This window comes from Schistocerca americana, chromosome 3, assembly GCF_021461395.2.
Source record: "Schistocerca americana isolate TAMUIC-IGC-003095 chromosome 3, iqSchAmer2.1, whole genome shotgun sequence".
NCBI lineage: Eukaryota > Metazoa > Arthropoda > Insecta > Orthoptera > Acrididae > Schistocerca > Schistocerca americana.
Window position 1 is genome coordinate 406,026,777 of NC_060121.1, and position 16,615 is coordinate 406,043,391.

Below are 16,615 nucleotides of genomic sequence, written 5' to 3' on the forward strand. Positions count from 1 at the left end.
ATGTGACACCCCAAACGTGCAGAAGTGCTACAGAGTGGCTCCAGGAACACTCTTCTAGGTTTAAACACTTCCGCTGGCCACCAACTCCCCAAGACATGAACATTATTGAGCATATCTGGGATACCTTGCTACGTACTGTGCAGAAGAGATCTGCGCGCCCACGTACTCTTACGGATTTACGGACAGCCCTGCAAGATTCATGGTTCAAATGGTTCAAATGGCTCTGAGCACTATGGGACTTAACTTCTGAGGTCATCAGTCCGCTAGACTTAGAACTACTTAAACCTAACTAACCTAAGGATATCACTCACATCTATGCCAGAGGCAGGATCGCGCGGTTGCAGACTGTAGCGCCTAGAACCGCCTGGTCACCCCGGCCGGCAAGATTCATGGTGTTAGCTCCCCTCCAGCACTACTTCAGACATTACTCGAAGTCACGCCACGTCGTGTTGCGGCACTTCTGCGTGCTCGCAGGGGCCTAAGCGATAATAGGCAGGTGTACCAGTTTCTTTGACTCTTCAGTGTAAAAAAACTGATTGAAGCATTCAGCTTGAAGGGGCGTCAAGTGACGCCCGCTTAGATCAAATGCCGAGAATAACAACGAACAACACGAAGAAACAGGGGGATAGAGTCTTTGACTGCTAATAAAAACATCCTCCGTCTCGGATTCGACCCAACCACTGCTTACATTTTGAATAAATCTCATGAGCAATGTCAGCCGAAGACTTTCACTGTACGAAGCCATGCCAATGTCGCAAGCAGCAGATGAAGAGATAGAGATGGTATATGAGGAAGTAGAACGGGTAATTCAGTATGTAAATGGAGATGAAAATGTATCAGACAAGGTGGATTACAATGCGTTTGTGGGCGAAGGAATAGAATACAAGGTTACTGGACAATATGGGTTTGGCTGCAGGAATAAAAGAGGCGAAGGACTAACTGAGTTCTGCAATAAAGTTCGGGAGGTAATAACGAATACTCAATTCAAAAGTCACAAGAGAAGGACGTAAACTTAAGGAAGGAAGATTTGGTTTACGTCCCTTCGACAAATAGGTCACTACGGACGGGGCACGAGATCGTATTGTGTCAAGGATGGGGAAGGAAATCGGCCGTGCCTTTTCAAAGGATCCAACCCGGCATTTGCCTGCAGCGATTTAGGGAAATCACGGAAAACGTAAATATGAATGGCCGGACGGTGGTCTGATCCGCCGTCCTCCCAACAGTGAGTCCAGTGTGCTAACCAATGCGCCACCTCGCTCGGTGGGGGAGGTATGCTTCGAAAAGACGCAGAGCCACGGGAAGGTTCCCGCTGGACTGCACCATTGTCAGAGAGAGACTCCGATATGAGATATTAGATTGTAAGGCGTACCCAGCTGAAGGTGTAGACTCAGATCACAATTTAGAAATGATGAAGAGTAGATTGAAGTTTAAGGAAATCGCCCAAAAGAACCAGTGTGGAAGGAAGTGGAATATTGAAGTACTGAGGAATGATGAGACACGTTTATAAAGTTCGCCAAGCATGTGGATACTGCGATAAGGGACACCGGAATAGGCAGTTCAGTTGAAGAGGGGCGCACATCTCTACAAAGGGCAATCACAGAACTTGGAGAGACAAACTGCGAAGATACTTTGGGTAACAGATGAAAGTAGGGAATACAAAAATTTTCAGGGAATGACAGGAATACAACAATATAAATTACTTAGGAATGAAATAGACAGCATGTGCCGGGCAGCCAAGGCTGCAGGAAATATGTGAAGAAATCGAAACAGAAATGGTTATGGGAAGAACGGGCACAGAACACAGAAAACTCAAAATAGTCTTCGTTGAAATTAAAAGCAAGGGCGGTAGTGTTAAGAGTGCAATGGGAATTCCACTGCTAAACGAAGAAGCCATAGCGGATAGGTGGAAAGAGTACATTGAAGGCCTTTATGTGGGGGAGGGCTTGTCTGATGACGTGACACAAGAAGAAATTGGAGTAGATATGGATGACACGGAAATTTCAAAGAGCTCTGGACGACTTGAGGTCGACTAAGGCATAAGGAACAGATAACATTTGGAATTTCTAAAGTCATTGTGGAAAGTGGCAACCAAACGGCTATTCAAGTTGGTGTGTAGAATCTATGAGACTAGTGATGCAGCATCAGTCTTCCGGAAAAATATCGTCCACACTATTCTGAAGATAGCAAAAGCAGAAAAGTGCGAAAAGTATCGCACAGTGAGCCTAATAGATCAAGCATGCAATATACAACAACTGCGATGGAACATAAGATTGGAAAACCAAAAACAAAGTGCTTGGGTTAGAAAGGGTGTAAGAGAGGGATGCAGTCTTTCGCCCCTACGATTCAATCTCTACATCGAAGAAGCAATATCGGAAATACACTCCAAGACAAAAAAAGGAAAAAAAAAGATTCACCACGAATGAATTATCTGATAGATGAGATATACATGACCAGACAAACAAATGACTAGAAATTCAGGAACACTGAATCATTTATTTACGAGAAAGAGCTCCACAAATTAAGCAAGGCAATAACATGTTGGTCCACCTCTAGTCCTTATGCAACCTGTTATTCGACTTGGCACTGATTGATAGAGTTGTTGGATGCCCTTCTGAGGAATATCGTGCCGAATTCTGTGCAACTAGCGAGTTAGATCGCTAGTTGGAGGGCTCTGGTCATAATGCTCCAAACGTTCTCAATTGGGGAGAGATCCGGCGGTCTTCCTGGCCAGCGTAGGGTTTGGCAAAGCACGAAGACAAGCAGCAGAAACTCTCGCCATGTGTGGGTGGGCATTACCTTGCTGAGATGTATGTCCAAAGTACCTTCCTATGAAGGTCAACAAAACTGCGCGTAGAACATCGTCGACGTACCGCTGTGTTGTAAAGGTGCCGCGGATGACCACCAAAGATATCCTGCAACCAACTGAAATGCCACCCCTGACCATTACTCCCGGTTGTTGGGCTGAATAACCAACGACAGTTTGGTATCCCACTATTGTCTCTGTCGTCTCCAGATACATCTCCGGCCTGGAATCTCAGTGACTGGAGTATAATTGTCTTCAGTGATATTAGTCTCGCTTCGAACTGAGCTCCGATGATCAGGTGTGCCATTTCTTTTCATAGCAGGAAGCAATATTTTGACGTTGATGCAAAATATCCTATTCATATGTGCATCACAGGAAGAAAGAATGGTATCCTGCGACTCTGATCTGCAGATTGGGAAACGCAACGTGTGTCATACTGAGTGCAGAGAGGCTATCCCTCATGAACACACGTGCCAGATCCAGCTACAGTATGGTGCCTTTCCTCATTTAAGAAACTACAAACCATTATCAGTCTCAGGAGAAGACTCACTTCTACCATGCAAGGGGAACAGTGTGCCACTGAACTGCTGTAGCAGTCTCCCAGTGCTAGTAATGAAACTAATCAGCGCCATATATTTTTCTTTAATTTACTTCTCGACAAACAACCCAGTGACTATGTTACAGACACAAAGTTTTGCTTTTCTATTTATAATTAAACTAAAAAATAAAGGACTGTTTTACTTATGCTCAATAATAAAAACGTGCAATAAGTAGTTATTTCAAACTAAAAATGAATGACACTGGAAAGTTGTGATAAACATATTTATCCAAATGTTGATAATACGTTCGAAAATTATTATTGTTGTTGTTTCCGTAACTTTCTTGGACGACAGTAAGAAAATATTCCTAAAGTAAATATGAATTGCACGAATCACATACGACTCTCTTTGGATGTATACAGGGCATCCCAGGGCGAATGGTCAATATTACGACAGGAATGATTATTCGAAGCAAATAAGCCTAGTAAACACTGACTCTAAAATGCATACCTGAAAAGCTATGAGCACTTACCCGTCTTCGATATTGTGAAACAAATCTCTTCTAGTGCTACATATTTGCTTTCCATACTCTGAGGGGTGGTAGTGTGGACCAAAACCAGGAAAAACGGCCAGTAACCATGGGGTCTAAAGTGCATGTCTTAAGAGCTTTAAGCACTTGTTCAGCTTGGCAACCGCGAAACACATCTTTTCTATTGAACAAATGCTCGTACCTCTTAAGATATGCGTTTTATGTCCATCTTTAATAGACTTCTTTGCTTCGAATGATCGTTCCTGTCACATCCCTGAATACTGATGCTTACTCCTGGGACACCTTGTAAACGACACACTGTAATATCTTCATGCTGCGAGCTTTGCATCGCAGGTCATTCTTATATAACTGTTTGGTGCATATTAATAACGTTGTGTTCTAGTAGAAGTTGTGTTCTTAAATTGAGAGGGCTGTTGACCCCCAAAGTGTGGGAAAGCAGTCGTTTAGGCGGCGTAGTTTTCAACTCTTTTTTTCCTCTGATGTGCTGTGGTATTCTGAAGCAATAAGTAACGAAGATTAAAAAAACTCCACAACGTAAGATTTCTAAACTTAATGCATGGTTTAAACAAACCTGTATTTTTCCACATTAAGTAGGAAATAACCATATAACAGTGCGCAGCCAGTTAAAAGAAACTTCGAGAAGGCTACCCTGAGAAGAAAAGCTAAGTAACTTATTCATTTTGGAGAAGTACTTTTTCGCAACATTGTAATCATTGACCTCGCCTTTGTATTTCATCATACCCAGTACGCATCAATGTATGCCACTGCTGAGGAACTTCAGTCAATCATTTTAATGAGTCCCAATAAAAATGAAAGAGATTTGATACTGACGTCCTACCATAACCCATCTGGGAAAGCATGGAGGTCAGCATGCAGTGGGCCTCGTCCGCCCATAGCAGTAGATGTAGAAGAAGCTGCTTCACTCTTCCTTGGTTTGGTGGGGGAGGGGAGGGAGGGATGCCATATCTTGTGACATAAGTCATAGCCCCTATTGCATGGTCTACCTGTCAGCCGGAAATAATAATCGGGGCTGCATATGCACCAGGCGTCACTAGTTCGACAGTAAAACCTTTATCCGTTACGAATGTGGAACACCGCGGCTGTGATGAATAAAGGTTTCGACAAATTACTGCAACCAGTAGTCAACAAATTACTGCAACCAGTAGCCTTTGTTTTATTATTCAGTTTTTATTTTCCATTGCCGGTTTCGTATCGCCTAGCGGTTCATCATCAGATAGTACATAGTTATCGCATGTCTTCAGGATTGTGGGGGTCGTGTAGCAGTGGCAAATGTATGGACGCAACACATAAGCACTGAATGTAGCGAGAGTTATTCACATTAAGGGATCGAGTTAGTTGCATTACTTACAGTTATTAGTATCTGATCGTTTGTTCTCGCTGTACACATCGTTTTGGAAAACATAAGATATGTTTTACAGTCACATTAATTTCACAGCACTTCACAAATTTAGCCACAGGCAACAACTTCCATGTTCTTCACAAAATGTAAATGAACAAAAGAGCATGATCAAAGCTATGTTCTAAGAATCTGTGCAGGAACAGAGAGTTTTTTGTTCAGCGCTTGGACTGTGCGTTGGCGACAGTGACTATGTATGTATTAATACTACATAAATTATTGCAAAAATAACACGTAATTACACTTCAAACCTGACCTGTGTTATTTACAAAATCTATTAAACAATGATTTTGTATGATATCTCAACCACAGTGTTAGTGCTGAAATTATGTTTGACATTCATCCTTATATTTTAAAAAACTAGAAACCCGCCTCGATTGCGAAAAAAGCACCTAGTCTTAACCTAGGTTTCGGCGTAGATAACTACACCTTCTTCAGAACAATAAAACCCACAAGTGCGTAAGAAGACCTTTGTCAATGATTAAAAGAACACAATAGCTATTCATTTATAAATGAAAAAAAGGAAAACACAAATACTACATATGTACAAAGTCAAAACCACTACTTGACTTAATGGTGTACGCTCCACCCCACACCGGCCTATGTTTGATGGGCCATGACCCGCCATAAACTGCCTCTATGCACCTCAGCAGCGCATATTGGTAAGTCTAGAGGCACAGCGGCGAGCAGGCACATAGAAGTGGTGTGGATACGCACCGCGGAGGGCCGCCTGCTGCGGCGGCTGGTCCTGGAGTCGTGGCCGGCCATGTGCAGCAGCGCCGCCTCCACGGCCAGCTGGTCCCACGTCGACATGCGCCGGTCGCCCATGGCGGCCCCACCTGCGGCACAGCCCACACTTGCAGCACAGCCACACACGCAACGCAGCGCGCTAGTCGCACCGCCGCCACCCTCTCTGCCCTAGTGCGCTCTTGTGTTTAGTGACGCGAGATGTACAACTTAACAACGCAACACGGGAAGCGTTCACCCAACAGATCGCCGATTTTGCTCATCTTTGGTATCGTCCAGAAATCGAGGCGCCACATAACAGTCGGGAACGCTCATCGCTACCACAGACATCACCGACGTCTCACTGCAGACGAAGGGGAGGCGCACCTAAAGATATGCCCCCTCCCTCAGCACAGCAGCGCGCTCGCACTGAGGTCAATATACAGCCATGCATGGAAGCACTCCCCCCAGTTCGGGACCTAAGCTAAAGCAGTCAATATCGTCGAGTGGGATTAAAGTGTTATTCAAGTTTCAAACGGAAAAGTACTTTTGTACACTACTGGCCATTAAAATTGCTACACCACGAAGATGACGTGCTACAGACGCGAAATTTAACCGACAGGAAGAAGATGCTGTGATATGCAAATCATTAGATTTTCAGAGCATTCACACAAGGTTGGCGCCGGTGGCGACACCAACAACGTGCTCACATGAGGAAAGTTTCCAACCGATTTCTCATACACAAACCGCAGTTGACCGGCGTTGCCTGGTGAAACGTGGCTGTGATGCCTCGTGTAAGGAGGAGAAATGCTTACCATCACGTTTCCGACTTTGATAAAGGTCGGATTGTAGCCTATCGCGATTGCGGTTTATCGTATCGCGACATCGTTGCTCGCGTTGGTCGAGATCCAATGACTGTTAGCAGAATATGGAATCGCTGTGTAATACGGAACGCCGTGCTGGATCATAACAGCCTCGTATCACTAGCAGTCGAGAGGACAGGCATCATATCCGCATGGCTGTAACGGATCGTGCAGCCTCGTCTCGATCCCTGAGTCAACAGATGGGGACGGTTGCAAGACAACAACCATCTGCACGAACAGTTCGACGACGTTTGCAGCAGCATGGACGATCAGCTCGGAGACCATGGCTGCTGTTACCCTTGACGCTGCATCACAGACAGGAGCGCCTGCGATGGCGTACTCAACGACGAACCTGGCTGCACGAATGGCAAAACATTATATTTTCGGATGAATCCAGGCTCTGTTTACAGCATCATGATGGACGCATCCGTGTTTGGCGACATCGCGGTGAATGCACATTGGAAGCATTTATTCCTCATCGCCATACTGGCGTATCACCCAGGGTGATGGTATGGGGTGCCACAGGTTACACTTCTCGGTCACCTCTTGTTCGCATTGACGGCACTTTGAACAGTGGACGTTACATTTCAGATGTGTTACGACCCGTGGCTCTACCCTACATTCGATCCCTGCGAAACCCTACATTTCAGCAGGATAATGCACGAGCGCATGTTGCAGGTCCTGTACGGGTCTTTCTGCATACAGAAAATGTTCGACTGCTGCCCTGGCCAGCACATTCTCCAGATCTCTCACCAACTGAAAACGTCTGGTCAATGGTGGCTGAGCAACTGGCTCGTCACAGTACACCAGCCACTACTCCTGATGAACTGTGGTATCGTGTTGAAGCTGCATGGGCAGCTGTACCTGTACACGCCATCCGAGCTCTTGACTCAATGCCGATGCGTATCAAGCCCGTTATTATGGCCAGAGGTGGTTGTTCTGGGTACTGATGTCTCAGGATCTATTCACCCAAATTGCGTGAAAATGTAATCACATGTCAGTTCTAGTATAATATATTAGTCCAATGAATACCCGTTTGTCAACTGCATTTCTTCTTGATGTAGCAATTTTAATGGCCAGTAGTGTAAATGTTGAGCTTCGTACTTAGAGAGATCAGTTTGTTAATTAGTGCATCATTGCTTTAATAGGCAATGATAGTTGTAAACCATCAAGCATTCCTATGGCAATGGATCGTATCAAGTTAAGTAAATCTATTTATCATTCACGTAATAAAGTGAACTAATATTTTATATGTTGTACTTACGATAAGGCATGTTTTTTTTTTTTTAGGGCGCAAAACTGCTATGGTCATTAGCGCCCGGTCCGTGACTTAGGAAACAGTAAAAACCGAAAACGGAAACCAGCAGAAATGGTAACGAAACTCAAAAAATTGGAGAAACTAAAAGCGGAAGGAAGGCTTAAAAATCCACTACAGAAAGGGGTTGGTTGTCCCCAAAAAAAGCTTCAAATGACTGACGTCATTTCACTGGCACTAATAAACTCGAGAACGCGATCGGCTGAGCGTGTGTCATCTGCTAAAATGGACGATATATCAGGCGACAGCTGTAGACGGGCGCGTAACGGAGTAAAATAGGGGCACTCAATTAAAAGGTGTCTTACCGTCCACAGCTGAGAGCAGTGGCGACAGAGTGGGGGAGGATCGCTGCTTAAAAGATGTCGATGGCTAAAAAGACAGTGCCCTATCCGGAGTCTAGTTAAAATTACCTCCTCCCGACGACGCGTTCGGGAGGAAGAGGTCCAAGCACAAGGAAGAGCTTTCACGTCCCGCAATTTATTATGGGGAAGTGTCGACCAATGTGCGTGCCATAAAAGAACAACTCGACGACATAAAACGCTCCGTATATCGGTGAAGGGAATCGATTGAATAGCTGGCCGAAGAAGATAGACCGCAGCCTTGGCCGCTATATTGGCCGCCTCATTTCCACAGATACCAACGTGTCCCGGGATCCAGAGGAACGCCACCGAGATGCCCCCCAGGTGGAGCAGGCGCAGACTGTTCTGAATACGGTGGACCAGAGTGTGGACAGGGTAAAGAGCTTGGAGACTGAGGAGAGAGCTGAGAGAATCTGAGCAGATAACATACTGTATCCGCTGATGGCGGCGGATGTAGTGGACAGCCTGGAGAACAGCGTAAAGCTCCGCAGTATAAACCGAACACTGGTCGGGAAGCCGAAATTGATTTGGGGTGTCGCCAACAATATAGGCACCCCCTACACCTAACGATGTTTTCGAGCCATCAGTGTAAATAAATGTGGCTTCCTTCATTTGTGCACATAGAGCAGCAAATGACCGACGATAAACAAGTGAAGGGGTACCATCCTTGGGAAATTGACAAAGGTCACGGAGCAGGCAGATCTGGGGACGGAGCCAAGGCGGTGCTGTACCCCAAGTTGTCAAGAAGGTTTTAGGAAAGCGGAAGGAAAGAGAATTGAGCAGTTGACGGAAGCGGACTCCCGGTGGTAGTAGGGAGGAGGGGCGGCCTGCATACCCTACATCAAAGGAGGCGTCGAAAAAAATGTCATGGGCTGGATTAGCAGGCATGGAAGACAGATGGCTAGCATAACGACTCAGAAGGACTGCTCGCCGATTGGACAGCGGAGTTTCAGCAGTCTCAGCATAAAGGTTTTCCACAGGGCTGGTGTAAAAAGCTCCAGACACTAAACGTAATCCACGGTGGTGGATAGAGTCGAGACGACGAAGAATAGACGGCCGAGCAGAGGAGTAAACTATGCTTCCATAGTCCAATTTCGAGCGCACTAAGGCGCGATAGAGGCGGAGAAGGACCAGTCGGTCCGCTACCCAGGAGGTACCATTCAGGACACGGAGGGTGTTGAGGGATCGCAGACAGCGAGCCGAAAGATAGGAAACGTGGGAGGACCAGCACAGTTTTCTGTCAAACATAAGACCCAATAACTTAGCGACGTCCGAAAACGGAAGGTTGACAGGTCCTAGATGTAAGGAGGGTGGAAGAAACTCCTGACGTCGCCAAAAATTAACACAAAAGGTCTTACTGGGAGAAAAACGGAAGCCGGTTCCGATGCTCCAAGAGTAGAGGCGATCGAGACATCCTTGAAGACGTCGTTCAAGAAGGCTGGTCCGTTGAGAGCTGTAGTAGATCGCAAAATCGTCCACAAAGAGGAAGCCCGAGACATCAGGAAGGAGACAATCCATAATTGGATTTATGGCAATGGCAAACAGTACAACACTCAGCACGGAGCCCTGGGGTACCCCGTTTTCTTGGGAGAAAGTACGGGAGAGAGTAGTGTTCACCCGCACCCTAAATGTGCGCTCTGCCATAAATTCGCGAAGAAAAAGGGGCAGCCGACCTCGAAAGCCCCAAGAGAACAGTGTGCGGAGGATGCCTGTCGTCCAACAGGTATCGTATGCTCTCTCCAGATCAAAAAATATTGCTACTGTTTGGCGTTTCCGGAGAAAATTGATCATGATATAAGTGGAGAGAGAAACAAGATGGTCAACTGCAGAACGATGCTTTCGGAAACCGCATTGGGCAGGTGTTAAAAGACTGCGGGACTCCAGCCACCAAGCTAAACGGCTATTCACCATACGCCCCAAAACCTTACATACACTACTCGTGAGAGAAATGGGGCGATAGCTAGAGGGGAGATGTTTGTCCTTTCCAGGTTTCGGAACAGGAACGACGATAGCTTCCCGCCATCGTCTGAGAAAAGTACTGTCGGTCCAAATTCGATTATAAAGGTGAAGGAGGTAACGCAGACTATGGATTGATAAATGCAGCAACATTTGGACGTGGATACCATCCGGTCCTGGGGCGGAGGAGCGAGAAGAAGAGAGTGCATGTTGGAGTTCCCGCATGGAGAAAACAGTATTATAGCTTTCGCGATTTTGGGAGAAGAAAGCAAGAGGTTGCACTTCCGCTGCACGTTTCTTCGGGAGAAACGCTGGCGGGTAATTTGAAGAGCTCGAAATCTCAGCAAAGTGTTGACCCAAGGAGTTAGAAATTGCGACGGGGTCCACTAACGTATCACGAGCGACAGTGAGCCCAGAGACTGGGGAGAAACTAGGGGCGCCAGATAACCGTCGAAGTCGACTCCAAACTTCTGAGGAGGGAGTGAAGTTGTTAAATGAGCTAGTAAAGAATTTCCAGCTTGCCTTCTTGCTATCGCGGATGACGCGACGGCATCGCGCACGGAACTGCTTATAGCGAATACAGTTGGCCAAAGTAGGATGGTGGCGGAAAACGCGAAGAGCACGGCGCCGCTCACGTATTGCGTCACGGCATGCCTCGTTCCACCGAGGAACTGGGGGGCGTCGGGGCAATTCGGAGGTGCGTGGTATTGAACGGTCCGGGCTGCAGTCTAAGGACACATTGAAAGTGGTCACTCGAGTGTGTATCATCAAGGGCGAACCATTCGATGCGCCGAGCTAGCGGAACAATACCGACCGAAAGGTCCAAATGAGAGAAATTTGTCGTGGAGGCAGACAAAAGTGTAGGGACCCCAGTGTTGAGGTAAACTAGATCCGCTTGGTGGAAGACGTCTAGCACTAGTGAGCCACGTGGACAAGGATGTGGAGATCCCCAAAGCGGGTGGTGGGCATTGAAGTCGCCAACCAGCAAATACGGGGGTGGAAGCTGACCAAGAAGATGAAGGACATCAGCTCGTGCCATTGGTGTCGACGATGGAATGTATACAGCACAAAGAGAAAAGGTATATCCAGAAAGGGAGAGACGGACAGCGACAGCTTGGAAGGAAGTGTTTAAGTGGATTGGGTGATAATGGAGTGTATCATGGAGAAGAAACATGAGTCCTCCATGGGCTGGAGTGCCTTCAACAGAGGGGAGATCAAATCGGACGGACTGAAAATGGGGGAGAACAAAGTGGTCATGGGTACGCAGCTTTGTTTCCTGAAGACAGGAGATGACCGGCGAGTAGGATCGTAAGAGGATCGACAATTCATCCCGATTGGCTCGAATGCCGCGGATATTCCAGTGGATAATGGACATAGGGTGAACAGAAAATGGAGGAATGTGACCAAGGTTGCCGCCAACTCAACGACTGCTCAGAGCTTGCGACTGACAGCATGGAATGGCATTCAGCCGAAGGCAGAAGATCCTGATCCATAGGTTGTTCAGGAGCAGCTCCTGCCACCAGCGATCGGCCGGTTCATCGGCCGCCAACAGTGCGCCTCGGCGACACGGAGGACGGCCGAGGGTCATTTCCGCCAGGTGGTGCTGTAGATGAGACACGCCTTGGCGGAGAAGGAGAGGAATTGGGTTTCTTATTAGCCTTCTTGGAAATATGATGTTTGGATGAAGGAGGAACCGAATGTTGTGAAGCTGGGGTACATAAAAAATCTTCACGAGTATGCTCTTTTTTCGAAGCCTTGGTGTCTGACTTTTGGGCTCGAGATTTAGCAGAACCCGATGAAGAGTGAGCCATAGAGTGGGCAGGCGAAAGTGGTGAAGTTGAACGGGCGATCTTTGCGCTGGCCGATCTGACGACCGTGGCACTAAAGATGAGGTTGCAAGTCTGCGTGGCTGCCTCCTTTGTTGGCCGAGGAGAAGCAAGGACAGTGCTGTATTTTCCTGTCTGAGGCACGGCGGGCTGTCGACTGGCGAATAATTTTCGAGCAGCAAAGGTCGACATCTTTTCCTTCACTCTTATTTCCTGGATGAGCTTTTCGTCTTTAAAAATGGGGCAATCTCGAGAGGAAGCAGCGTGGTCACCCATACAGTTGATGCAGTGAGGGGATGGAGGTGGACAAGCACCCTCATGGGCATCTTTGCCATACGTAACACATTTGGCCGGATTGGAACAGGACTGGCTGGTGTGATTGAACCGCTGACACCGATAGCAACGCGTAGGGTTTGGGGCGTAAGGGCGAATGGAAATTATCTCATAGCCCACTTTGATTTTCGATGGGAGTTCAACTTTGTCAAATATCAAGAAGACAGTGCAGGTTGGAATGATGTTCGTGTCAACCCTTTTCATAACTCTATGAACAGGCGTTACGCCCTGGTCAGACAGGTAGTGCTGAATTTCTTTGTGAGACAATCCATCGAGGGAGCGTGCATAAACGACTCCCCGCGAGGAATTTAAAGTGCGGTGCGCTTCAACCCGGACAGGGAAGGTGTGGAGCAGTGAAGTACACAGCAATTTTTGTGCCCGTAGGCCACTGACTGTTTCTAACAACAAGGTGCCATTCCGTAATCTGGAACAAGACTTTACAGGACCTGTAATTGCGTCGACACCTTTCTGAATAATGAAAGGGTTGACCGTGGAGAAGTCGTGACCTTCGTCAGACTGAGATACAACAAGGAACTGTGGCAACGATGGAAGAACTGTCTGTGGCTGAGACTCAGTGAACTTACGCTTGTGAGCAGACATAGTGGAAGGTGAGGAAACCATTGCGGAAGAATCCCCCATGATTACCAGGGTCTCCGATGGCGCGCTCCTCCCTTGTGGGGGCCCTCTCTGAGGGCACTCCCGTCTTAGGTGATTGTTCACACCTCAGGTCACACCTCCCGACAAACGGATGGAGGGGCCAATCGGCACTTTCGGAAGGTATCAGCTCAGGTAATCACCCCTCCCTGGGCCTGGCCGTTACCAGGGGGTACGTACCTGTCCTACCTCTCTACCCGGGGCGGGGAATTACGCGTTACCCCGTCACTGGCTACGCACGGAAATGCGTGGGTCGGCCTTCAGACACGCACAGGGAGGAAGAAAGAGAAAGGGAAAAACAAAGAAAGGGAAAGGAAAGAAGAGAGGTCTCAAAAGCTGCAGCGAAGAAAAGGGTAAAGAGAAGAGGTAAGAAAAAGAGAAGGACAAAGGAAGGATGATGACATACAAGCGAAGAAGGCAAAGAATGCGTTACATTTACGAGCGTCCGTCTCCGGACGTAGGCACAAACCATACTCCCAGAGGGGAGAAAGGGAAGTAAAGAGCCAGAGGTGAGGGGAGGGGGGGCGAAGATCGGGGATAGGGAAGGATGCGGAAAGGGAAGGTATGTAGCCCGGAAAGGAAGGAGGGCCACATTAGCTCGGGGTCCCATGCTCGCTACGCACGTATCCACAAAAGAGTTGTGGACCCTCTGGGGGGGATAAGGCATGTGCCAGAGCAAACTAAAAATCCACTGTTATCGTCGGACGATTGCAGTCTCCTCCGATCATGACTTGTAGCATGATTGTAGCGAATACAGGCTCTTTGGTTTATTGGAAGCGACTATGAGAACAAGCAGTTACGAGTGGAGTCGCATGACCAATCCCAGTACGGTAGGAACAGAGATGGAAGAGCGTCCGCTACAAGCTGATAAGCGCCAGTCCATTGTTGGACTGACACGTCTCACGTTTTATTCACGGCTGATTTAAATTCATTGCAACCTGAGTTTAATTCCTGTCGATTAATACATGTTTAACGCTGATAATAAATACGAGGATAATCCCAAAAGTAAGGTATATTTTTTATAAATACATAGACCTATTTATTTCTACAATGGTTTACATCAGTTTACAGCTTGAAGATTTAGCTATTTTTCGACATAATCACCGTTTCTGTCGACGCATTTTTGTAGACGCTGTGGCACTTTTTGTATGCCCATGTCATACCAGCTCGCCGCCATGCTTTTCAGAAAGTTATGAACCTCTTCTTTCACTACGTCGTCGGAGCTGAATCGCTGGGACCATAATTAACGCTGACAGGCACTGTGAGACTTTGAAAAAACTCAGACGGGTAATTCAGAACCGGAGAAGAGGAATGTTGAGCAAGGGCGTACACTTTCTCCATGACAACGCTCGCCCACTCATCGCTCGGCAAACCGTTGCTCTCCTGCAACAGTTTCAGTGGAACATAATCACCCACCCACTCTATAGCCTTGTCTTGGCGCCCAGTTCCCTGGGTTAAAAGCACATTTGGCCGGAAAGCGATTCAGCTCCGACGACGAGGTGAAAGAAGAGGTTCACAACTTTCTGAACAGCATAGCGGCGAGTTACTATGACATGTGCATACAAAAACAGCCACAGCGTCTACAAAAATGCATCGACAGAAACGGTGATTACGTCGAAAAATAGCTAAATGTTCAATCTGTAAACTGATGTAAACCATTGTAGAAATAAGCAGGTCTATGTACTTATAAAAAAAATAGGAGACCTTACTTTTGGGATTACCCTCGTAACTTCAGAAACTGCCTGGATTAAGCCATCTATTGTTATACACTGAAGCGCAAAGAAACTGGTAAGGCATCCGTATTCAAATACAGAGATGTGTAAACAGGCAGAATACGAAGCTGCGGTCGGCAACGCCTTTATAAGAGAAATGCCTGGCGCAGTTGTTAGATCGGTTACTGCTGTTACAATGGCAGGTTAACAAGATTTAAGTGAGTATGTACGTGGTGTTATAGCGATGGGTCACAGTATCAACGAGGTAGCGATGAAGCGGGGATTTTCCCGTACGACCTTTTAACGAGTGTACCGTGAATATCAGGAATCCGGTAAAACATCAAATCAGCGACATCGCTGCGGCCGGAAAAATATCGTGCAAGAATGGGACCAACGACGACTGAAGAGAATCGTTCAACGTGATAGAAGTGCAACCCTTCCGCAAATTGCTGCAGCTTTCAGTACTGGGCCATCAACAAGAGTCAGCGTGCGAAGCATTCAACGAAATATGATAGATATGGGCTTTCAGGGCCGAAGGTCCACTCGTGTACCATTGATGACTGCACAGCACAAAGATTTAAGACTCACCTGGGCCCGTCAGCACCGACATTGGACTCTTGGCGACTGGAAACATGTTGCCTGGTCAGACGAGTCTCGTTTCAAATGGTATCCAGCCGATGGATGTGTACAGGTATGGAGATAATCTCGTGAATCCATGAATCCGTCATGTTAGCAGGTGACTGTCGAAACTGGTGGCTGCTCTGTGATATTGTGGGGCGTGTGCAGTTGGAGTGATATGCGACTCCTGATATGTCTACATACGACTCTGACAGGTGAAACGAACGTAAGCATCCTATCTGATGACCTGCATACATTCATGTCCATTGTACATTCCGACGGACGTGGGCAATTCCAGGAGAACAATGCGACACCCCACACGTCCAGAATTGCTACAAAGTGGCTCTAGGAACTCTCTTTTGAGTCTACACTTCCGCTGGCCACCAAACTCCCTAGACATGAACATTAGTGAACATATCTGGAATGCCTTGCGCCGTGCTGTTAAGAAGAGACCTCCACCCCCTCGTACTGTTACGGATTTATGGACAGCCCTGCAGGATTCATGGTGTCAATTCTCTCCAGCACTACTTCATTCATTAGGCAAATCCATGCCACGTCATGCTGCGCCACTTCTGCGTAGCTGCGGGGGCCTTACACGATATAAGACAGGTGTAGCAGTTTCTTTGGCTCTTCAGTGGACATCTTTCAGAGACGAAAGCGAAAGGGCGGGAAGAACTGTCCACTCGCGCAGGTACAGCGCTGCATCCGAAAAGTTGTTTAGCTTTGGTGTTTGGAAGATGTATTTCGGCAATTCATCTTACAATGCGTCCTGCACAATATATTGTCCAGGCCTCTATCCAAAGAACTCGTATAGACCCTAATGTGCCGTGACAAGAAGCTGCGCCTGTGGACAATCGTGATTTTTTACAAGCTGTACCATCCAGTCAAAACACATTTCAAAAGAAACTTGGTTTTTGCAGACGGGTCGCCTTCCTAGGGAGGCT

The 16,615-nt window shown here is 47.1% G+C and overlaps 1 protein-coding gene across 1 annotated transcript in view; it reads right to left on the minus strand.

Annotated features, from left to right (window-relative positions):
- The window catches only part of LOC124606279 (F-box/LRR-repeat protein 2), a 730,587-nt gene that overhangs the window by 571,386 nt on the left and 142,586 nt on the right, over positions 1-16,615 (minus strand). The window contains exon 2 of the mRNA XM_047138259.1: positions 6,027-6,148. Coding sequence (XP_046994215.1) covers positions 6,027-6,137 — 111 coding nt within the window. The 5' untranslated portion in view covers positions 6,138-6,148. The remainder of the gene's footprint in view (positions 1-6,026; positions 6,149-16,615) is intronic.